Below are 24,228 nucleotides of genomic sequence, written 5' to 3' on the forward strand. Positions count from 1 at the left end.
TTTCCTGTCAGATAGTGCTTAATGTACATGCCAGTGGCTGCTAATATGAAAGGAGAGACAGGAGGATTCAGCTTTTAATTTCTTACGGCTTGCGCTTCGTATCTGCTTCCCGCCTTTAACCACCTCGAATTCATTCATGGTATATACTAGTTCATTGTATTCATGGCCCTGCGGCTCAACGCTCACTAAACCTTTCTAAAACTAAGGAGGTTACACCCAGCGAGTATAATGTAGCAACCCTACCTTGTCCGATAGTGCTCAATGTACATGCCAATGGCTGCTAATGGGGATCGCAGCGTGTGCGTTCACTAAAAGCCGAATGTTCCTGTCTCTCATTTCCCATTAGCAGCCATTGGCATGTACATTGAGCACGATTTTATATTGTTAAACAACGCACAGAAAAAAATCTCTCACCGGCACCACCTTGGAGGTCAAATGTTATACCTATTTCGGGTATGTGCCACTGGTGATTACGTACTACAAGGAACGCCCAAGCCACGTTATGAGGAGCTTCGCCCCTAATTTGGTGTTACGTGACGTCGATGGATGACGAAGGTATGTGACTGGTGCAAACATGATAATCATGAGGCGCGGGTCATGTAAGAGCATGACAACATAGCACACTCATAGTGTGCTTGCGGTCGTTTCGCTAGCTCCACATACACTAAATTTGGCATCACTTGACGTGAACAGATGAAGAAAGTAAACGACACATCCAAGCATGATAATCATGTCACGGAATTCATTTATGGCAAAATTTACCTCCACCTCTTAACGTCGTGTTGATTTGAAAGTAGCATATCAACCTTCCTCATTCGTGTTTCGCATATCATTGATTCCCATTGTTCGTGCAATCTGCCAATTTTTCCATCACACGATAACCCTTCTCAGTTACATCAGATAACATTTGAATCTGAGCCCAAAAGCGGAAAGAACTTGCGCTGCTTCACTCAGTATGCAACATAGGACTTAGCATACGCATGTTCGAAGCGAGTAGGTGTGACAGAATGAACATTTTCAAAGCTTAAGTGCTTAGTCACCCGGACAAGCTGTGAAGATACTTCATTTGTTAGTGTTGCTGCTCTCAGTTATTTTCAAGGCCAGGTTTAATACTTCTAAAGATAACTCTCACCATCTTTAGTGCCCAGTGTGTGGTCTTTCTCCAACCTGCTCAGCCGGGACACGGTGTAGCCTTTGTGTCGGTACCACTGTGCGTAGGCAAGGGCTCTGCTGTTGTACCAGTTGCACATGTCTTCCTCGAAGGAACAGCTGCCTGCTGTAGGACAAGGCGTGTCTCCAAGTGCAATGTCGTCGACGGCTACGGCAGTGCCGGGGTCACCGGACGTTTCCCCGTCGAACACGGTCTGCTCGGAAGAAAGGCGTAACAATATGAAACCGGTTTGTTGAAACCGAACCAGAAGCAACAGAAGTCAGGTTATGAGGCACAGAATACTATACAGAAGCCCCCTTTAATTTTGGCGCTGGGAGGCAACATATACGACAGTTGAACTGCGTTTGACGTGTACCTGAATTGGACTGCAGATGTGTGTCTGGGTTCCGCTCATGACTAATATTATTACAATATTATTATTATTATTATTATTATTATTATTATTTTATTATTATTATTGTTGTTGTTGTCATTGCAATACTGTACTTATAAGAGCAAAACTGGCAATGTGAGCATCTCGCGTTCTATTTCACGGATATACGAAGGTCACAAACTTTTCTTTACATAACCTTAAAACTATGGTATATAAAATTATGACACAACCATAATAGGTACCTTCAAATAACTGTAGCTGTATACGTCAAAAACGCTGACTTTATTTTTTTTTTAATTTTCAGTGAGGACCATTGTATGACATATTAGCAGATTCACCTGAAGCAAGCGAAAACACCTCGCCAAACACTGAATGAAAGGAATATTGTCTCGACGTAAGTGCACCACTTACGAAAACATCTCCTTGATGTCCACTAAGGTTGACCGCCGCAGAATACCAGAGCTTCAATGGCGTGTCCTTTGCTGTTTGAAACCACAGGGACTCCTCGTGGTTCTTGTTTAGTACCTGGCTTACGTTAAGAGTCTCAGACCCGGTGCCGGTGAGGAAGAACCAGAAGCGAAGACACTTGTTTTGTGTCGTATCGAACCAGCCCTGGGGGCTTACCATGCGCCCTCCTGGGGACTTCACCAAGGCAAAACTACCTGCAGGTTTACCAAAAAAAAAACGAAATGTTGATGACGTAATGTTTTACCTTAAAGAACTTTATACCATTTCACGTAAAAAAAAGGACATGTTGAGGCTAATACGAAACCTATAATTACTTTTGACGTATGAATGTAAAAAAATCACAGAAAATCCACGGAGTGATTGATGACGATTGGGGCGAAGCGTCCGTCAGCCCGTCCGTGCTTCTTTACATCCACGCGAACATCCGTGCGTCCATTCATCCGTCCATCCGTCTGCTAGTCTGTCTATCCGTCTTTCGGTCAGTACATCTAAAGAACACTCCAAGTACCGCCGTTTTCCGTCTCGCATTCCCTGTGGCACATACCCGCTCTAGAGCGGGTATGTGCCACCAGTAGCTACTTCTACTACACACATACATACAAGAGTGGACATACCCACGCCTTCAGGAGCTTCGCCCCTAAAAACTAATTAGCATTCTCTTCTATACGCACACCAAAAGGGAAATGATCACGAAAAGGTATTAAGACGGACTTGAAATTATCGCTATTCGCAATATACACAATGTTTTAACTCTCCGATGACGTGAAATACGAATGCTTATTACACGGCAGGAATTCAAAGTGTTACACCACTTTATTGTACTCCGTATATCCTTCCCTGTGACTGAGAAAGGGCACAAAAGTACATTTCAGAGGTTACCCAGTCACAGCTGAATCATCGGCAATGAACGGGCTGATCAAGCTGCCTACTCAGCCCACACAGAAGATAATAAACTACGACTACCACTTTCTAAGACAGATGCAGCATGAAAGCTCTGCAGGCTTGCTCGCCAGCAAACCACATGACAATGAAATAAGCTGCACTTCAAGCATGCCCGACTGTACTCGCTTGACCCTACGCTAAGTCTTAAAGCCCCATTGAAGCTTTGCCGAGCAGACCAGACCCTGTTCTGTAGGCTGTGGTTGGGCGTTTCGTTTACCAACGCCAACGCTTTCCGCATTGGGATGGCCGACACTGCAGCCTGTGGCCACTGTGGCAAAGAAGAAACGATCCAACATATTCTTTGTGACTGCCTAGAGTATAGTAAACAACGACTATGCCTTCGCAAGGAACTCGCTAAATTAGATAATCAACCTCTGTCGGAGCAAGGAATTCTACAATATCGAGAAGATGCAACTACGCGGAAGAAGGCCGTGAAAGCGCTACTACACTTTTTGCGATCGACCGGCCTTACCGAACGGTTGTAGCTAGGATGCCCTTCCTGTGTGTGTTTTCGTTTTCACATGAGTGCGCGTGCGTCTTTTTATTCGCTATCTACCCCCTCTTTCTTGTTCCCTATTTCCTGCCCCCAGCGCTGGGTAGCAAACCAGATGCCAATATCTGGTTAACCTTCCGGCCTTTCCTCTCTCTTTCTCTCTCTCTCTCTAATGTTTTCTAGAAAGAAGTATTACCATTTCGTACAAGGTCATTACCCTAGAAGCCCCTGTAGGTTTACGGTTTTTAACTAAAATAGGGAGTTTTCGAATAGCGTGTGCTAAGAAAACATTTTTGCGGTGATCCCGTATTTCCATCACTTAGCGGGAGCCTGCAAGGGCGGAGCGTGCGATGCTTGCGCAACGACGCCAAATGCTAACGCAATCCTTTGCATATGCTCCTTCAAAAAAGTCTATAAACCTAATATTCTTTTACTTAGGAAAGAAATGCATTTTTGGAATACATCACGGGGATGTCTGAACGAGATTTTACATTGCATATCTCACCTGAAGGTGTTAGAGTGGTGTGGTCTACGAGAGGTAACGCGACAGTGTTGCTTTTTGTCAGTTCCCAGTTATGAAACTGCCAACCACACCTGCCAGACTCGAAGGTGCACACTGTCGAAAAAGAAGAAGATTCAACAGTGAAAAAGGCAAGTTTTAGAGTGTGTGCTTTGTGTTCACCTAAATTCTGAAATTTATATAGTTAACGATTCACTCATAGTCGACAAAACACCTGCCTGAAAAATTTCTTTCTCTGTATAGAGAGGATCAATTTGTTATAAAGATATATTCACTCTGCTATATTTTCAGCCAACAAATTATTTGAAACATGAATTCCTGGAGAAGAGTCCGCAGTCAACTTCTCGATGTGTACCTCGGTGAAAAAAAAAGTAGGGGCCGAATCAGAAGAACCACAAATCACATACGCTGTTCATTCAACGGCATGAACTGTCGTGTAGTAATACGGCTGCTGTGCTCATTATCTCACTGTTGATCTAGTAATGTACTGTCATTGTTACTGCTTCTCCTAAGCTTTATGTGTGGATAATAAATAATTTCTTATACATTTTTCTCCTTATTTACATAATACAATATTAGGATGGGTTTGACAAACACTAACCTAAATGTCACTGTAACCAGCTGTAACCTTATTGAAGTGTAGATGTGACATAGACATATAGGCTTCATTCCACGCAATATTCAACACTACGTGATATCCCGTACAAGCGAACTTCATATCAAGAGACAACCTAAATATTACAGCTTTTTACTGATACAAAATACCTTTTGCTTTAATATTACCTCTAATATTCTAGAAATTTATAATGAGAGTGCAAACCTTTCTTGGTGTCACATGGACCATCCTTGAGGGTGAAAAGATCAATGGCCACTACGCCAGGTATGTTCGGTTTCAGGACAGCCTCTATGACCAGCTGTGGCGAAAAGACGAAAACGAATAATGAAAAGAAAATTGAGCTAAAATATGTATACCAAATGTTAGTGCCTCTCAAAGAGCAAAAATTTTAACAGGCAACTGTCGTTAAACCCTGAAGGCGGCGTCAAAAAATGGTTAAACTAACAGGTGCCTTTCGCTGTTACATCGAGGACAAACAAAAAGAGATCATATGCTTCAACATACACTCAGAAATGTGTTGTTCAGAAGAAATACAACCATGCCGATCATGAAACGAAGCGTTTGTGTAATGTAGCTTCAACTGAAATTCAGTACGATGTCATTCATTGTTTGCCATTCCAGCAATGATGATCACTTATCAAAAGTAAAGAAAACATTTCCTATGTCACATTGTGTTAATTGCATTCTTTCGTTCTCTGAACGTAAACATATGGCAATAAAAAAACAGAATACTCCAGATATGCCAAAGCGCGTCAATTTTTGAAGACATGCATCTTGTAACTTCTTAGAGATGAAAGAGCTTCCGTCCGGATAAGCTAAGTATGCTGAGCTAAGTAGACAGAAGGAAGAAGAAAGTCAGCCCGCTGAAAAATCAACAACACGGAATGAAATATCTGTGAGAGGAAGCTGTCGAACCAGGGTAACGACGGACAGGTAGTGTGTGTCGTTGCCATTCACTATCCAGGAACGCAAGTAGAACAAGAATTTATGGGAACAACATAATTACGTTTCTACTTGCATTACGTTTCTACATAATTACGTTTCTACAATAACATAATTACGTTTCTACAATAAAAAAGAGAGAAAAAGAAAGTATAGCAAAAGAAAGGGACAGAGAGAAGTAGAGGGAGACTGAAAAAGAGCAACTTCCTATGACTCAAATAGGCTATTTAGGGCTCAATTGCTGCTCTCTGTGCTAAACTTAGCTAGTAAGCTGAGGACGCTCACACAGCTCCACTGTTCTTTCATGCTTGGCACAGTCAATGCAAAAGTGCCCTATTTTTAAATGCGAATGCATTTCTTAATCGGGCTTTGTCGGGCGTCCAGTGATGTCCACGCACCGTCAGTTATATCTCGACTGCCACTCCATCCTCCACAGCATCAGCTGCAAGCGCGCGCTCTGATCCTCCTCGCTAGCAATCGGAGCAGGTTATGCGGGCGGAGTAGTGGAGAGCGAGTGGAGAGGAAGAGCGCGCTTTGGCTTGTGAGGACGCTCCCATCGTGGAAGTTCCCATGTGTGTAGACGCAGTGTATAAGAAGGTAGGTGCAGTGTTCTACCCCTCCTTCTCTCAACATTCGCTATCTCTCCTTCGTGCGACCCACTCTCTTGTCTGCACACTCATACGTATATTTAAGTGAAGTGAAGCACGCGCTTCAATTTCGATCATTCTTAGGCCGATGAATGTGTAAATAAATGGTTACTGTACAAATCCTCGTCTCATCAATAATTTTTGCTATTGAAATTACTACGCTGGTACTCTTGGCGCAAAAATTGCATTCGTATTTTTCTCACGATTCCCCTCAAGTAGGTGAGGGTAATTTTTTTAGTGGACCATGGGTTGTCCAATTTTTGTGGCACATACCCGGTAGGCCATGCATAGTCCTCTCGTCTATTATATTACTGTCATGCAGGAGGGCAGAGTGCCTTGAGCATTATCCGTAGTGCATGCCCACTGAAAGCTGCATCACGCTCAGTGTCAACATTCTTGACTCTAAGCCGAAGCTCTGTCAATAACCTTTCTAGCAAACATAAATAACCTGCACCTGAGGTAACCTGAAGGAACATGATCGACTAGAATATTTTTAATCACTCTCCTAGCAGCTGTGTACGTCAATAGATAATTAATTAGGGTTGAAAAGTGTCAAAAATGATACTTTTTTGTGAAGCAAAATTCGCTCAGCTTTCGGTGCATTGTTAAGCTAAGCACTACCAGACACCTGCAAAAAGCATAATTCGTAACTCAACCATGAGGACGATTCACTTGAGTAAGAATTTACGGATAGGTCAAATGGTCATTCGTTAATAAGACACATGCTTACGCACTTGGCTGTGCCTTTAGGCTTCTCAAAACCTATTTAGCTACAATCTACCAGTACTGCTTACGAAAGTGGAGTGTAACGTAAGAAAGATTAGAGGTGGATATCAAGATCCGCCTATACATTAGTGTTTTTCCTTATAATCATGCGTATACAACATATTTTACAAATCTATTTTGGTGACCACATTTTATTGATCATTAGGGTAACTGCACTATAGTGTGCCTCGTGACATGTGCCTAATACCCGTGTCGCACGGGTGTTTTGAGACCATCGAATCGACGTTTCATTGCCTAATATAAAAATCAGGAACTGCCACACGGATGGTTTCGAAGGTAATTGAGTCAATAGTTCGTCGAGTCAGCGGAGCACTTCACAACTACACTGTAGGTTTGGTGGCCTTTGAGTGACCAAAGTAGAAACAGCGCGAACATACCCTCTTGTTTACACGGTGCTCGTAGATGAGATTAGAAAAATTTAAGCTAAGCAGTATGCTTTAAATGCAGTATATTGAGTGATGTGAATTATTGTTAAAGTATTTTTGCCACCTTGAATGTGAGAGCTGCACATACTCTCAGTCACAGCCACATAGTTGTCCTAAAGGTACATTAAAAAGCAAAACGAGTTTCCACGCATTAAAAAGTAAAGTTTCACAATTCCAAAAACAATACTCTTACCGCAACATGATACTTGGTATGCGAGAAAACGAGTGAAAAAAAATGTGGGTGGAGAGGCCACCGTAAGATTACCACTCCGTAGACCATGACGTAGTATACTTTGAAGGCATCTATTCGATCCTGCAGAGCATATCTGACCGATAAAAATGAAGTACACTAACATTCGCGCGTGCCATAGACGTAGCGCACGAAGTTTAGCAAAATTTCATAGATTCGATGTCGCGGAAATACAAAAAGTACATTTTATAATGCGTTACATTACGCCCGGAGATTTAAGCACAAAATTTAAAAACAAAACTTTCACTTTAACTTTTTCCGCTAATAATAAACTTATGACGGTAACACTTATGACGCTAGATTTCTCAAAGTATAGATTGTAAATCTAAACCAAGCCATTGTTACTCCTTAATGTCCCTTTAAGCGACTTGTCTCGCTGTGTATCGTAGGCCACAGTGACACTGCTTAACAACTTAAAAGCTAACTATGCTTCAAAATTTATTGAAATATCTAAACAATATCAAAGCACTTATTTCAGCTTTTAAGCGAACTCATATCATTGAAATCTAGGTGTCTATACTATGATTATAAAGATGCAGAGCCCCAACGCCTTTTGCGGGGAACTTCTGAACGGCTCAACCCCTGTTCAAAACTGCCGTTTAGCAGCCCGATGACTACATTGAGCCATTAGAATTCGGACGTTTCGAAGACCATCGGCAAGATGGCTCTTCAAAAGGGCCTGGGTCACAAAGACTGAGTGGAATAGAACATGGCATGTAATACGTGAAATCTGGCTAGTTGGTGTACCATGCCTAAATTTGCTTGGTCCGAAAGTAGGCACGACAACACAGGAATGGGGGACAAGCGGAGTCCTCGTCTTTTTTGTGCTGTTGTGTCTAAAAGTGCACTGAGCTGCTTTTGTAAATATCAGTGCACATACGATTTGAAATATCTCAAAGCCATGTCTTCCAGCTGGGTCACGTCACTTCTATGTGACTGACATTTTGTAAACAATAGTGTGAATGAGTGATACATCAAGCTACCTAATAAACGGGATTGTTGAAGATGAATCCAATGATTCACTTAGTGTAGAAGTTTGAGTGTGCAGGTGAAAAATTGCAAGAAAGAGAGAGTAAGAAAAGACGCTGAAAAAGAAGGGCAAGGCACACAGTGCTGCATGAAATCAAACCGCGTTCTTAGGACACACAATATAACGAATCGCGAAACTTCTTGAGCTATATTTTGATGTACACGTGGTTGATAAAAAAAAACTTCGAATCTATAGTGAAATAAACAAGGTGCGATGGCTCTTTATTGAATTTCTGTACCACTAGAATGTTGCTTTTATGGCTTGAAAAAAGAAGAAGCGCAGGTTCTAGCAGCTGAATGGCATGGCCACCTTATGTTAATTGTAGTTCTTCAACAATGCCACCAGGCCGGCAATGAATATCTTTGAGGATATGCAATCGGTGACTACAGAACCATTGAGACAAAGCTTCATTTCACACAAAAAATTAGTGACACTGAATGACTAAGCAGCTTTTTATTTGTGCACACCGACCTTGTCTTGGATAGCAGTATAACGGACGTTAGGGCAAGAGTCCCCTAAAGCATCAAGACAATATCAGCCCTTTTCTTGGCACTGAAACTTAGGCTTAAGTAATCGTGCTGTTTTGCAAAACACAGCCCAGATATTTGTTCAGTTTTATCATGTCATCAACTGTAAACCAGAGGCAATCCAGAGATGACCACCGATTCTCGACAAGCTTTTCATATGCCCCGCCATACAGATTTTTCCAGTTAAATCACCATATATCCTGAATTCGTGATCTCTCTTTACTACAAATGTGTAAAATCACCTGAGTTTCGGCCGGATATGATATACATCTTATGACAACTTATTTCACAATGATGCCTAAACATGCCAAAATCATGAGTTCTCTATCTTGCATCTTGCCTTCAAGAGATAGCCGGACCTGTAACCTACACAAGTGAAAAAAAAAACACATTAAGGCTTTACTACCAATAAGTTCTGGCAAACAGAAGCTTAAAAGCGTTGAAAACTAGTACCTTTTCAAATGTCTCTTACCAGGTCATTTGAGGCGAAGCGCATCACTTTCTACACCTTGTAATTTTACAACCATTCAGAGAAACCACTTATTGTTTTATGATATGCACATACTAACGACATATAAAATGATAATTGCACAATGTGCAAACCGATCCTCCTACCTGGTGCGGCTCATCACTGTACAGCTGAACAACACCAAGGCGCCACTCCTTGCCCTGCGGTCCAACGCGACGCCAGATCAAGCTGGTTGAATTAGTGTGTGCACGTTGAAGTAGGTTTAGCTCTCCGCTGTTCGGATGCCACATGTTGTACCTGCCGTAAAAATGAAAGTTAACAATGAAAATCGGCCTTTTGCTTAGTGTCTTCTTCCTCATGACCAGCTCGACCTCTTGGGAAGCTTGCAGCAACAAGACTCGGCAGATCCCACGTACCTTGGGAATCGACGTTAAGCGAAGTGACCATGTAGTAATTATTTTGCTCTTGCACAACGTTGTCAACGGGAGTATGAGTATTAGCATCACCAGAAGCAATGAGTTTATATGAAGCCCTGGTACTCGCGAGGATGATTGCCTTGGACATCGTTGCATAAATCAACGCATGGTGCCTAATAACAATTGACGTTAGCCCGACGTGACGGCTTTATTATAGGAGTACATAGGACATGTTTATAAAGTTGGATAGCCAGCACTGCAACAAAAAATGACGTTTCACTAAGATCAGAGTATATTAAACAAGTACTTCCGAGACCTCGTGTCGCACTGTGGTTGAGCACATGACTGCCACACAAAATGCTTGGGTTCGAGTTCTGCCGGGATCCTGACATTTATTCTTTGCATTCGTTTCGTCTATGCTGCTGATGTTCGGTTTTAGCAAACGTTGACGTGTTACAATTTCCTATGTGCTTTCTCTTCGTTCTTGGGCAGACACTAAGTATCAATCATCTGCGGCACATACCTCCATACCAGTGTCACATACCCGCCCGGGGGAACGTCCCATAGTCTGGCGTGAAGTGTTTTACGATGCACGCGGCAGGATTGTGACATTATTCATGCCGTGACAAGCGCGTCATTTGCGTCAAACCATTTTGCCCTCCCATTGTAATTTGGATTCACGCTTAGTTAAGAGTGGTGATCACAAGAGTGCTCAGACGTGTAGGTAGGTAGGTACGTAGGTAGGTAGGTAGGTAGGTAGGTAGGTAGGTAGGTAGGTAGGTAGGTAGGTAGGTAGGTAGGTAGGTAGGTAAATAGGTACGTAGGTAGGTAGGTAGGTAGGTAGGTAGGTAGGTAGGTAGGTAGATAGATAGATAGATAGATAGATAGATAGATAGATAGATAGATAGATAGATAGGTAGATAGATAGATAGATAGATTGATTGATAGGTAGATAGATAGATTGATAGGTAGATAGATAGATAAATAGATAGATAGATAGATAGATAGATAGATAGATAGATAGATAGATAGATAGATAGATAGATAGATAGATAGATAGATAGATAGATTCTAAATGCTTACACTACGCAGAGAAATTCTTCGCTTATGAAACAGACACAACGTGAACATATACCAGCCAGAAATATTAAGGAAACAGGAAGAGACTGTCAAGTCTTTACAATAGCATGTTACTAATACCATGGTTCGTTACTGTAAACGTCATGGAGGCGAAGTTTATGTAAATGGTAAAAAAATATCTCTCAGCCTATAAAAAATTGTTAGTAAAAGTATGCGTTGCCAGTTTTTGGTATGTAATGTGGTCAGTAAAGTGGAAGTGCTATATCGTGCAGCGTATAAACTAAATGTATCATTCACATCGAAAGCACTGAAATCATAATCAGATATCATTTTATTGTAGGCGGTGCATCCAACCACTACTGCTTCGTCAAACACAACGCGAAAGTATTGAAAATAAGACAGTTCATTTCTAACTTTAGCAGATCAAACTTCTTACTTCCAATGTGCACCTAGAAAGGTCAAAGATATTTTACATCAGTTGAAAGATCACTTTGGTGACAAAGTATGTATCGAACTAACCATGGTCACTTTTGGCGGTGTCTAATGCTTCAGAACCACTGACCGAATTCGGCGTAATTATAACTCACCACTTTGAAAATGTTTATATAAACGGAAAGTTTTACTTGAAGAGGTACTCTTTCCCGCTCACCTTAAACTGTGCCCGACAATGAGACATAAAAACTGCCCGCGTTATTGTACGATCTCATTTCGTAATGACGTGTTCCGTAAGTTCACATCAGCTAGCACCATTTGTCAGCCCAGAACACCGCTTTTTAACGAAGAACAGTCAAGTCATGAGAGCATGTGATATCTGTATTCACTCTTTACGATAGTTTATGTTATATCAGGCAAAAACAGCAAATGTATTGTCGAAAGCGAGTAAGTTGTCCATTCGTGATTAAGTACGTAATATATTGGAATTTCGTAACTGCTATCTAATGATTCACAGCGCCTAATGTTGAAGCACACTAACACTTAACTGAGCCTTACAAGCCAACGCCATAAAATTGCTTTTCAAGCCCTTGTGGTAAAATATTTCGATTTCAAATGAAACGGATACTCGCCAAAAGGTGAAGCATCTGCCACTTTCTGGTGTGGGACTCATGCTGATTGAAACAAGGTGAGCCTTCTTTGTCACGGGGAACTTGCTTCGCGCTACCAGGAATGAACCTATAGAGGTACGGTTGGAGAAAATAAATAACACAGTTCATCTGCTTGTAAAGCATCTGCAACTATAGTTTCTGCAACATTGTACGTGGGATGTGGCCTGAACTTCAACAGTCGTATCGATCATGTCTTTTCGCCGGCAAATGTTTCCCTAAATTGATCAGAGTAGCTCTGAACACAAGCTAGTGGAGACAGTTTTATACGCCAACAATAGTTAGGGCCATGTCTCAGTTCTTTATACACCAATTTGATTGCTTTTCAATAAGCTACCGGGGTCATTTATTATGTTCGTGAAAACAAACTGATCTTAAGTCGCATTTTGCTATTGTATTCTAAAATGTTGCTTACTGTCGTTCGGCGCATGCTTGAAACCAATTACACGTAGAACGAGTCGGTTAAATACACGTGCACGGCGCCGAAACATTGACGTACCGTTTGGTGCTATCGAAAAAGGGGGTTGCCACATAGGTCGAGGCAAGCCGTTCCCGCCAGTGTACAGGATCCACTCAATATCGGCGGCCCTGCGCTCTGGGAACCAGCCACAGCTCTTGGGGTTCAAAAAATCACAGCTCACCTGCTCTGTCAATTCAGCTGAAAAGAAGGGAAATGGGGTTACACCTGCAATGCACGTAACTGCGCTATAAACGTGCTCACAAATAATTCATTATTTGTGTAGAACTCTGAGCTCAAAATTTTGAGATGTAAGAGGTGTATATGCTCTTTCCTTATTCCTACTCCATATTGATGGGGAATACGGAAAACCTCCAAGGTACAGAAAGCTTTCAATGGCGAGAAAATGCGTGGCTATGTATAGACAGCGGTAGATATCAAAATGAAGGTGAGGGCTTTTAGTACGAGTCTTGCTGCTTTTTTACTTCCAATAACGTTGATACCTGCGCTAGTTGGTAATTCTTCATTTTACCGTTAGGTTGCGTAGCACAGTTTTTAACAAATTGAAGTGTCGTGTCCTTCCTATTCCTGTTGTTCATGTTAAAAACTGCGCTACTTAACCTTACGGTAAAATGATTTTTCACTGCTAACGGCGACTGATTGCCGGTAACAGACAATATATTGTCACGGGGTCGTGACGTGGCTGAAGACAGGAGACTTCTTGTTGGAATTTAACTGTTTATTTGGGCGAACCTGTGCCCGGTAAACAGAAAGTCCAATTACAGCAGCAGTCTCGCACAGATAGCAGTCTCAGACTGATAGCGGCGAACGGAGCGTCGGCCTTCGATCAACAACTGACAAGCGGCGAAGCGCGTCGGCATTTATACTCCCGCCGTCGAACGTTCTAGCGCTATCGCTGGCGGCGGCGTGCATTCCAGAACAATCTGTCCCATTCGCACAGTGGGCGTGATCTTATCGAAATGATCTACTACAGCCCGGAACCCTCTAGAAAACTGCAGGCGCGGTTTGCGCTGAGAATCGTGTGGTGTTTTGGGACGATAACCAAAACTTGGGAAATGGAACGTGGCATTGCCCCCCTCTGAAAAAGGCATCGTCTCGATGCTTTAACTAAAGATGAAGGTACAATAATAATGCAAGAAAGTACAATGAATAAATTACGATACAACCATAATACAAAAAAACACTGTTTCAGTTTGTTAACGCGCATGAAACGGCTTGAGGCGTGCGACATGAACGACGTCAGGTCGCGATCGGCGTCGTTGAGAGTTCGTGATGCCGTCGGGGACAACCTCGTAATCAAGTGGGCCGAGACGTCGAACCACCCTGTACGGTCCGAAGTACCGTCGCAGAAGCTTTTCACTTAGTCCACGTCGGCGTATCGGCGTCCACACCCAAACACGTTCACCGGGCTGGTATTCCACGAAGCGTCGTCGAAGGTTGTAACGGTCGCTGTCGGTCGTCTGTTGATTCCTGATACGGAGCCGCGCAAGTTGTCGGGCTTCTTCGGCGCGATGAAGGTACTCGCTCACATCGAGGTTTTCTTCGTCGGTGACGTTGGGTAACATGGCATCGAGCGTCGTTGCCGGGCTCCTTCCGTAGACCAATTTGTATGGAGATATCTGCGTCGTCTCCTGCACCGCCGTGTTGTATGCGAAGGTCACATACGGAAGAATGGCATCCCACGTCTTGTGTTCGACATCGACGTACATTGACAGCATGTCGGCGATCGTCTTGTTAAGCCGCTCGGTGAGCCGTTGGTCTGTGGGTGGTACGCTGTCGTCCGGCGGTGGTTTGTATGGCTGTATGCCAAGATCGCTTGAGTTAAGTCGGCAGTGAATGCCGTTCCTCTGTCGGTGATAAGGACCTCCGGGGCGCCGTGACGTAGGACGATATTTTCGACGAAGAACTTAGCTACCTCGGATGCACTGCCTTTTGGCAGGGCTTTTGTCTCGGCGTAGCGGGTGAGGTAGTCGGTGGCTACCACGATCCACTTGTTTCCGAAAGCCGATGTCGGGAACGGCCCCAATAGGTCCATACCAATCTGCTGAAGAGGTCGGCAAGGTGGATCAATTGGCTGCAGAAGTCCCGCTGGCCTTGTCGGCGGTATCTTGCGTCGCTGACACTCCCGGCATGTCCTCACATAACGAGTGACGTCGGTGGTAAGACGTGGCCAGTAGTACCTTTCTTGTATCCTCGCGAGCGTGCGAGAAACACCGAGGTGCCCTGCCGTTGGATCGTCGTGCAGGGCCTGCAAGAGTTCTGGTCGCAGAGCTGAAGGCACCACAAGGAGATACTTAGCCCGAAGCGGTGAAAAGTTTTTCTTTTGTAGAAGACCGTTTCTTAGAAAAAACGACGCAAGTGCGCGCTTGAATACCTTCGGGACTTCGGCGGTCCTGCCTTCGAGGTATTCTATTAGGGCCTTAAGTTCCGGGTCAGCCCGCTGTCGTTCAGCGAAGTCGTCGGTAGTTATCGTTCCCAAGAAGTAGTCGTCATCCGGGTCGTCGGGTAGCGGTTGGTCGACAGGCGCACGAGAGAGACAGTCGGCGTCGGAGTGTTTTTTGCCGGACTTGTAAATGACAGTAATGTCATATTCTTGAAGTCTCAGGCTCCATCGTGCGAGGCGACCTGAAGGGTCCTTCAAAGTGGCTAGCCAACACAAGGCGTGGTGGTCACTCACAACTTTGAAGGGCCTGCCGTAGAGGTATGGGCGAAATTTCGACGTAGCCCAGATGATGGCGAGGCACTCCTTTTCTGTTGTGGAATAATTTGCTTCTGCTTTGGATAGCGATCGGCTGGCGTAACTAATAACCCTTTCAAGTCCGTCAGCCCTCTGCACAAGAACGGCGCCAAGACCTACGCTGCTTGCGTCAGTATGTATTTCTGTCTCGGCGAATTCGTCGAAATGGGCAAGTAACGGAGGCGTCAGGAGGCGATGTTTAAGCTCCTGGAAAGCGTGTTCCTGTGGCGTTTCCCACTTGAACTCCACGTCGGCCTTGGTAAGGTTAGTGAGAGGATCGGCGATGCGGGCGAAGTTTTTCACGAACCGCCTATAATAGGCGCACAGGCTCAGAAATCGGCGCACGGCTTTCTTGTCAGTGGGCGGCGGGAATTCGGCGATGGCGGCTGTTTTCCGTGGATCAGGACGAACTCCAGACTTGCTGATAACGTGTCCCAGAAACAAGAGCTCTTCATACGCAAATCTGCACTTTTCTGGCTTCAGTGTGAGTCCGGAAGTCTTGATGGCTTGAAGTACCGCTTCAAGGCGCCGAAGATGCTCGTCGAAACTCGAGGAAAACACGACGACGTCGTCCAAGTACACAAGGCAAGTCTGGCACTTCAATCCTGCCAGTACTGTATCCATAACGCGTTGAAAAGTTGCAGGCGCTGAGCAAAAGCCGAAGGGCATCACCTTAAACTCGAAGAGGCCGTCCGGTGTTATAAACGCCGTCTTCTCTCGGTCTCTTTCGTCGCATTCGATTTCCAATAGCCAGTCTTGAGGTCCATTGACGAAAAGCACTTGGCGTTATGGAGCCGATCAAGTGCGTCGTCTATTCGTGGGAGAGGATACACGTCCTTTCTTGTGATTTTGTTCAGGCGGCGATAATCGACGCAGAAACGTAGGGTCCCATCTTTTTTCTTCACTAACACCACGGGGAATGCCCATGGGCTGTTGGACGGCTGGATAATATCATCCCGCAGCATTTCATCAACTTGTCTCTTGATACACTGAATAATGACAAAAAAGTCAGCAGTGCTCCATAGTCGCTTCGTTAGGCGAGATTTTTTTTGTCGATAGTGTCGTACTCTAGTACTTGTCAGTAGGGGAGTTTTTTTTTTCACTTGCAGAGATTCGGTTGACTTAACTAGAATTTCCAATGAAATCAATGCTGCTTGGGAAGGAATTCAGCTTCTGGGCGATAATGGTGACGAAAAAAGTACGCGAATAAACTAGCTCAGTGAGCTATACTACTCGAAAATATTCAATATCGTGCAATGCAAGTGCTCCAATCCAATAATATTCGTAAATAAAGCCAAAGTACCAATGCCAATCAACTATAAAAGAAACACAAGCCACGGAACAAACAAAATACGGAACATCTGACTAACCATTGTGAGGTGTCTCTTCAACATAGTTCTTTGTCAGCACGTATGTTTACGGTGTATTTTGGGTGGCCGCTCTTTTACGACGTTACGTTCCATCTACCTCTGAGTTAGTAGCTGAAGCTCAACGCTAGATTTGAACGCAGTTATTCTGTTCTTCATCTTCCTCAATATTCAAATATGGCTGCGAAGTCATCGCAATTGCACTAGAACAATATAACCATTCGTCTTTCTTATTTGTGTACATAGTAGCACAAACTGTGTGTAAACATATAAGTATATATAGTGATCCCTCGCCAATGACTTGCGACACAACGCCGAGACAACACACTAAGCGTCATTTAGGTTGCTCTTTAGTTTGAGGGGCAAAATGACTTATGAGACATTCTGAGCATATAATTACCCTCTAACTCTCCACATTCAAGCAGAGCAGGCCGGCGGACCACGTCATGCAACATTAGAAGACGATAAAAGGCAAGACATGGCAGTGGTGACCCCTTATTTAGATACTTGTTAGATTGCGCCAATTACAGAAACGCTCCTTTCTGAAACAAACATGGGTGGACTTTGTTAGTAAACATTCGCTTTACGTGCGTGTTATTTCGAGAATATAGTATAAGTGCTGAAGTTTAGCATCCTAAAACGAAGATATAGTAATGAAGGACACTGTGCTGGATGGTTCAAACGTTCGGTCATCTATGGCTGTTCAATGTGCTTGTAAATCCAAGTACGCTGGCCGAAGTCATTTTTGCCGCTGTTCAAAATAGTTCCAACATGGCCTAAATTAATTCTCACTATGGCAGCATCGTTTCACTTTGATGAACACTTCGCGGAGCACTTGAAGATGTACCGATGTATTAGAGCCAGACAAACGGGGCCAACGCAGTGCGCTTTCTGCCTGTTGTGGAATCACTTATAGATTGCGTGTTATAGTGCACAGACGAGACAGGGATGGCGACGCCGGAATCTGTGCATCCATCCAGGACTTGGCGCTCGATCACTTCCCATGAAGCACCTTTCGATGTATTCTTTTTCTGTTTAGACGTTCTTTATGTGTTGGAGTGTGAACTTATGCTAGTCTCCGAACAATGTCGTCCACTAGTAAATCTAGTAAGCACTCTGGGGTGGTTGTTTCTTACTATTATAACCCTTCCAACATCCCTAAAATTCTCACGAAGGAATACCCATAAGAAGGTTTGTCAGAAATGTAGCTTTAAAATTTTCTCTTCTTCCGGTACATATTTTCATAGAAAGGTGCATCCTTAGCCTAGGTAGGCCACGTTCTCACTGATCTGCACGAGGCGTAAGAAATAAATGGACTTACATCCTTCGCTTTGTGTGTCTGGATGGCAGTTGATGTACTTCGGGCGGTCGACACACACACCCACACTGCTTGCGCGGTAAAAAAGCTGCAAAAACAAAAACAATAGTCTAGGACACAACTTAAGTTTCATAAAAAGAAACTAAAAGTGTTTATTACAAATTCTTATCCTTATTAGGCAGTACTATCCAAAATCGTGTTTTTTTAAACACGATGTCCTAGAGTCAATTCTATGAAAATTCTGGGGCTTTTATTAGACTCTAAGGGATGCAACGCAAAGACTATAGCCCATCTCACCACAAAAACAGAGAACATTCTGAGATTAATTATGCGGGTGTCCAACAAGAAGGGCGGCATAGGCGAGGATATCCTCCTTAGGGCCCACCACGCTTTCCTCATGAGCCATATGATATACATAGTGGCGGCTCTCAATTGGACCAAAACGGAAAGGGATAAATTGGACACGCTCATGCGCAAAAGTGTTAAAAAGGTGCTCGGCGTCCCAATCACGACTAGCACAGAAAAACTCATGAAGTTGGGAGTGCACAACACCACTTCGGAATTAATTGAAGCGCAAAGGTCAGCACAAATAATTCGGTTATCGAGTTTCAAAACAGGAAGAAAACTGCTCGATGCGGCAGGCCTCCGTCCTATCTTCAATCAGGGAGAAACTATGCAGCTTGATTATCAAACAAGGAATTCCTTTATTGTTGACCCTCTTCCACGAAACATCCATCCCCAACACAATAAAGGTCGTAGGTTGGCGAGGGCTAGGGCTTTCATAAAGAACCTCTCCGGAACAGAGACATTTGTGGACGCGGCGCGCCACGCCGGCGGCAGCAAGTTTTCCGTGGTAGTAGTCAATGACAGGGGAGAACTTGTCTCGGCAGCTTCAGTGAAGACCTCCTTGGTCGATGTAGCAGAACAGGCTGCTGTAGCGCTGGCATCACTGGACACGAAACGCACCACGGTGTACACCGATTCCCGAGCGGCCGTTAGGGCGTTCGCATCGGGATTGATAGCCACAGAGGCAGCCAGAATTCTCCACAGCAAACCCCCCTCAGAAGTTATTCATCACATAGTCTGGTTTCCCGCTCACATGGGACCAGACGTACTGCCGGGTCACCTGAACCCAAACGAGATAGCCCACGACTGTGCGCGAGGTTTCACAAGCCGCGACGGGGCGGTCTCTCGGGTGAGTTCGGGAGAGCTCGTACACAGTGATCCTCTTGTTACTTTTCACGAGATAACATCTCATTACAGAGGAGAGCGACAGACTTTTCTCTTTCCCCATCCTAAGCTCCACAGATCACAAGCAAGCACGCTCCGCATGCTCCAGACGGGGTCTTACCCCTCTAGGGGCTTTCTGAGCATGCTTCATCCGGATATTGATCCACTTTGCCCAGATTGTGGTGAATTTTGCTCTTTGAGTCACATGCTCTGGCAGTGCCCTGCGTTACAGGATTTTAAAACAGAAGAAGACATGACGACGGCAATCACAGACCCCAGACAAGACGTCCAGCTTCAGGCTGTCCAGAGGGCCCGTGAACGAGCGGAGAGGCATGGCCTCTCTGTTCCGACATGGGACTAGCCAACGGCTGGGTGGGGACCTACATAGTTGGCCCGCTGCCTTGCCTCTCAGGACCAAATAAAGTTGTTTGTCTTGTCTTGTTTAAACACGATGTTTTATGCCGGGGTAACGGTGTAAAAATAAGTAAGGTGCTGACTTTCGCAGCTCCACGTATGGAGAGGTTGTAGAGAGAGGTTGAGCGCTCATTCTCAAATTCGCGTGCAAAAGAACACTTTCCTTAAAGCTTTGTGTGTGTGTATGATTTTGTGATTTAAAAACGCTTTGCCCTATGCCTATGAGTATGCCCAGTGTATTTTGTTTTGTTCATTCACGCTTTGTCATTCAGTGCATGCATACCTGGACGCCGCATATATTCCGAGAGCGCGTCAGCGGCCTTGTCACTGGCTTCAGGTCGACAGGGGAAGTGGTGTTTTGTCCTAAACTGCAAGTCAGCGTATCGGATTTGTACGGAGCGTGTGTTGCTTTTCAAGACACCGCGTGAACCAGAGTGCTTGGATAAGTGGCGATGCGCGATTCCCAGAGCTCAAAGAGCCTTGAAGCCTACTGATCACGTCTGCGTGAAACATTTCCCGGGGGCTGCCACATATCATGCAGAATGCAAGGGAAACGTCCTGTTGCACGCACCAAGAAAACATACGCTCATTTTGAATGCTGTGGCTGCCATTTTTCCAGGCTGCCCAAAATACCTGACAGTGCAGAATAGAAAAACCAGAAGAGCTCTGATAAAATGGCTGGCGCTACTGCCGACTTCTCAGAACCAACGGGGGCAAAGGTTCAACTGCATCTTAGGTGCCTGACGCGACCGCTGAAAGTACGCCAAGTTTATTGCGCGTGGAGACAACGATTCTACAGCCTAGCAATGCTGAATCAGCAGGAACACAAGGAAAAGGCAGCGCTTTGACTTCAGCAGCGCCGCGCATCCTCCACGTCACGAGGATTAGGCTTCTGAACATGACACTGATAGTATGGGCTCATCCGCTACCGACTCAGTTCTTCATCACGCCAGAAAAAAAATTCTTATTTTAAATTTACATGCAACTTTTCTTTGAGCTGCCTCATCTATGACTATTTCGACCAAGAAAACTGACTGTTGCAGAATAAGCAGCAATTAGAAATCATTGTACATACTATTTCTGTGATGCAGTTATGTTTTTTTCACGTTGACAATATTTACATGATTATAGTTATTTTACCATGTTTGATGTCATCAGGTCAGATTTCCTAACTTTTGGATGGCTCTAGCACTACATCGTCACCGTCTTGCAACATTGCGACGCACTTCTGACCACGGTACTTGGGACACAACACCGTTTATATAGGCAAAGGCCTTCAAGAGCCTTGGCTTCTTCAAATAGTAATATAGATTGTGGGCGTTCCGCGTTCGTGGTGTAAAGGACGAGCTGCACAAAATAAAGCAATTCATCAAGTTGGAGTCATTGCGACGTAATAAAATAGAGCGAAGTATGACTGATGCCCCTATGGGCAGAAACAGCGCACTAACTCATGGACCGAAAAGAAGAGACACAAACAACACACATTCATCTCGGAACTGTCTTGGCAGTCCCCAGATGGGTGTGATACTAGTTAACACAGTGTCAACCTTCAGGACCCATTAAACTTATTTTCCGTCATACCATGCTGGTTGCAGTGCCAGAGGGCGTAATGGAGTCTTCTGCTTGGCGCTAACAGCAAGAATTGCAGTGGCAGCGTGCGTCTCTAGGTTCTTAATAAACGCGTGTAAGTTTGTTCAGAAAAAAAATTATTTACAGCATGTACAGAACACAAAGGCTTCATGTTTGATGCTAAGATTGAAAGTTTTCTGACAAATTATTTTATTTTGCTAAGCAACCAGAACGCGACAGTGGAGTCACCGGACGCGTAAATGCGCACACACACGCAGACACTCATTCACTCACATACATGCACAGACAAACGCTCACAGGCTATTGCCTTCCAAATAGCTAGCGTGATTTTGACCTCGGGCTAGTATCCTTATAGCAAGCAACTCAAATTTTCTCTCACGCACAACTTGGCTTTTTTTTTGTTCTGAACCAAAAATGCGGAAGCTAACACTGCCAACGCTGACACCAGAATTTTAGCGAAACGAGTTCTTCAGCGCATGTTGTCGTATCGAAATGCGACCACTCTCCAGGCGAACGCTTGCTGCTGTTGGAGCATTCATAGGACACAATTACTGTCAGCAAATAGGCTGCATATAGAATTAGGCAACAAATATTGTTATACAGAGTCACAATGTATCGATTTATTGCCACAAATGTAGGTCTCAGGTAAAGAAGGTGGACGTCTGGCTGAGGTCGGAAACCTGATTGCCAAGACGCGTAGCCCGTTTGTCTCGCTGCTTCCTTTGTTTTGTACTTTTACCTGTGGCACGTATGCCCATTCTGTGGGATCGACCAAGAATGTGCTGCTTCCCTTTCAAGTCCTTCCTTTTCTTTTCGCTTCCCTTTCTCTTCGTCGTCCCAAAGAATGACATGGTCTTTTAAGTGGTGTTTCATTTATTTATTCTTTCAGCTATCCAAGGGCCCTGCCAGTTTATGTTTCACCTTCACCACACTGGTCAAGATTTGTGCCTCCTTACTCGAAAACCAGTTTGAAGGCACTTCTGGCGCTTGAATAGCCCTTTGTTGCATAATGTTTCGTCAAAATTTTCTCACTGGGCTCACGAAAGGTATCTTGATACACAATGCTCGACGTTACCGCTGTTCTTCAATTAACAGCGTTACATGACTCCATTTACTTGTTTTGGCAAATGAGGTGGGAAACTACACGTTGGTAATAATTTTGACAAAATGGTCACAAAATACCCAGCAATTATATGAACAACATCAATGAGCAAGCATGCAGGGGTGTATATAACGCACCAAACGGGGCACAATTGAGCAGAGTTATGAGGTACGCCAATATATATATAAGCCGAGAAGCATTGCAATTATTATTACAGAAAGGGTGCATCGGGATGCTAAGTGTACAATGTAGCGAACATTGGAAATAGGGCTTGGGATTTGGATCAAAACACTCCTAAAAACAGAATCAAATAACCAAAAGGAAAGGGTTAATTGCAATTTTGCGTGAGAGACTTCCATGAATATGAAACAAATCGAGCTGTACGAGACCAAGAAAAGACGAGACAACAAAGAACTTACCCTGGATCCTGCATGCCAGTTGCCGATTTTTACGCTGAGCTCTGTCCATCGGCTTTTGTTCGAGTTACCACGCAGCTGGGCGAGCTCAAAGACGTCTCTAGAAAGATTACCAGTTCCTGATGTGGCCAGTACTCCGAAAGTGAGGACCGACGATACTGAAAGGTAACGAAGTTAACAAGAGAAACGCCTTGAATACCACTGATGAAGTAATTCCTCATCATTTCTCGATAAAGTCATCGTTTTCAATCAGGCCGCACGCACGAAAGTGGAAGGCGCTGTGGAAACAACCACAACACCAAAGAAACACTGCTCTTGAGTGAACACTTGTACTCCCGCATTCCTCCTTGCGTGCTAAATCAAAATCGTCAACTGAGACAAACTTGCATGAAAGAATATACCTATTCTATTGCGGTTAGCATTGTGATACATATACAATGGAGGAAGAAATAACTTTATTAAAAAAACGGCAAGATGTGAAAGAATTGTCTCCTTCCCATAGGTGGCGGCCATGAGTCCTTGCGCTCTGGCGGCATGCTCGGCTTGCCGAAGGACGTCGAGTTGTACGCCTGGGATTGCACTTAGCAGTGCGGTCTCCCACTGCTCTCCAAATGCCCTGGTCATCATTTTTCTTCCTGAGTGACTGCGTATGCTGCAATTTTGAGCGCTCGGGCAGATAAGATTCATAGTTTACGTGAAAGGCAGTTAAAACGAGATGTCTATTCATATGGGTGGGATTTCTCCCTGGACATCATTCATCGCGATATGGCGTCACTGGTGTCGTCATACTTTATGTGAAGCCCAAAACTACATCACCCCATTTCGAGGGCTGCTATTTACTACTGTTCAAGAAGGGAGAAAGTGCATATTTTCTCTGTTTTTGAAGCCTAAACAGTGGGCGCTGGGTAAGGTGGCGGTCGTGCAACCTTTCGTTTAGACCTTGGAATGTACGCTGGATAGTGATAGTTCTATATGATGAATATGTGATAAAAAGATGCGAGATGATGGTACATGGGGTGTTCCCTAGATGGACGGCCGGATGGAGAGACGCACGAACGGCGAGACAGACAGGTGCACAGATGGATGGACAGACGGACGGACGCACGGGCAGACGCACCGACGGGCACATGGGCGGGCGAACGGACGTATGTTGCACGGATGGATGGACGCGCGGACGGAAGGATGGATGAACGAATGAACGGACGTGCGGTGGCGCCGACAGACAAAAAGATGCTTCACCGCACTCGTCATCATGCACTCTGTGGATATGCTGTATTTTGTTTTTACTGGTAGATGCTGCTTTCGTTCTTGCGAGGCTAGC

At 44.4% G+C, this 24,228-nt stretch overlaps 1 protein-coding gene across 2 annotated transcripts in view; it reads right to left on the reverse strand.

The window, feature by feature from the left end:
- LOC119169732 (MAM and LDL-receptor class A domain-containing protein 1-like) overlaps nucleotides 1–24,228 on the reverse strand; it is a 336,454-nt gene that overhangs the window by 46,027 nt on the left and 266,199 nt on the right. For both annotated transcript variants that reach the window (XM_075886851.1, XM_075886852.1), the window contains exons 47-55: nucleotides 22,911–23,065; nucleotides 18,159–18,243; nucleotides 12,755–12,913; nucleotides 12,220–12,325; nucleotides 9,806–9,956; nucleotides 4,788–4,881; nucleotides 3,953–4,063; nucleotides 1,956–2,206; nucleotides 1,133–1,364 (exon numbers count right to left, since the gene is read on the reverse strand). In XM_075886851.1, coding sequence (XP_075742966.1) covers nucleotides 1,133–1,364; nucleotides 1,956–2,206; nucleotides 3,953–4,063; nucleotides 4,788–4,881; nucleotides 9,806–9,956; nucleotides 12,220–12,325; nucleotides 12,755–12,913; nucleotides 18,159–18,243; nucleotides 22,911–23,065 — 1,344 coding nt within the window. The remainder of the gene's footprint in view (nucleotides 1–1,132; nucleotides 1,365–1,955; nucleotides 2,207–3,952; nucleotides 4,064–4,787; nucleotides 4,882–9,805; nucleotides 9,957–12,219; nucleotides 12,326–12,754; nucleotides 12,914–18,158; nucleotides 18,244–22,910; nucleotides 23,066–24,228) is intronic.

Source organism: Rhipicephalus microplus, chromosome 2, assembly GCF_043290135.1.
Source record: "Rhipicephalus microplus isolate Deutch F79 chromosome 2, USDA_Rmic, whole genome shotgun sequence".
Lineage (NCBI taxonomy): Eukaryota > Metazoa > Arthropoda > Arachnida > Ixodida > Ixodidae > Rhipicephalus > Rhipicephalus microplus.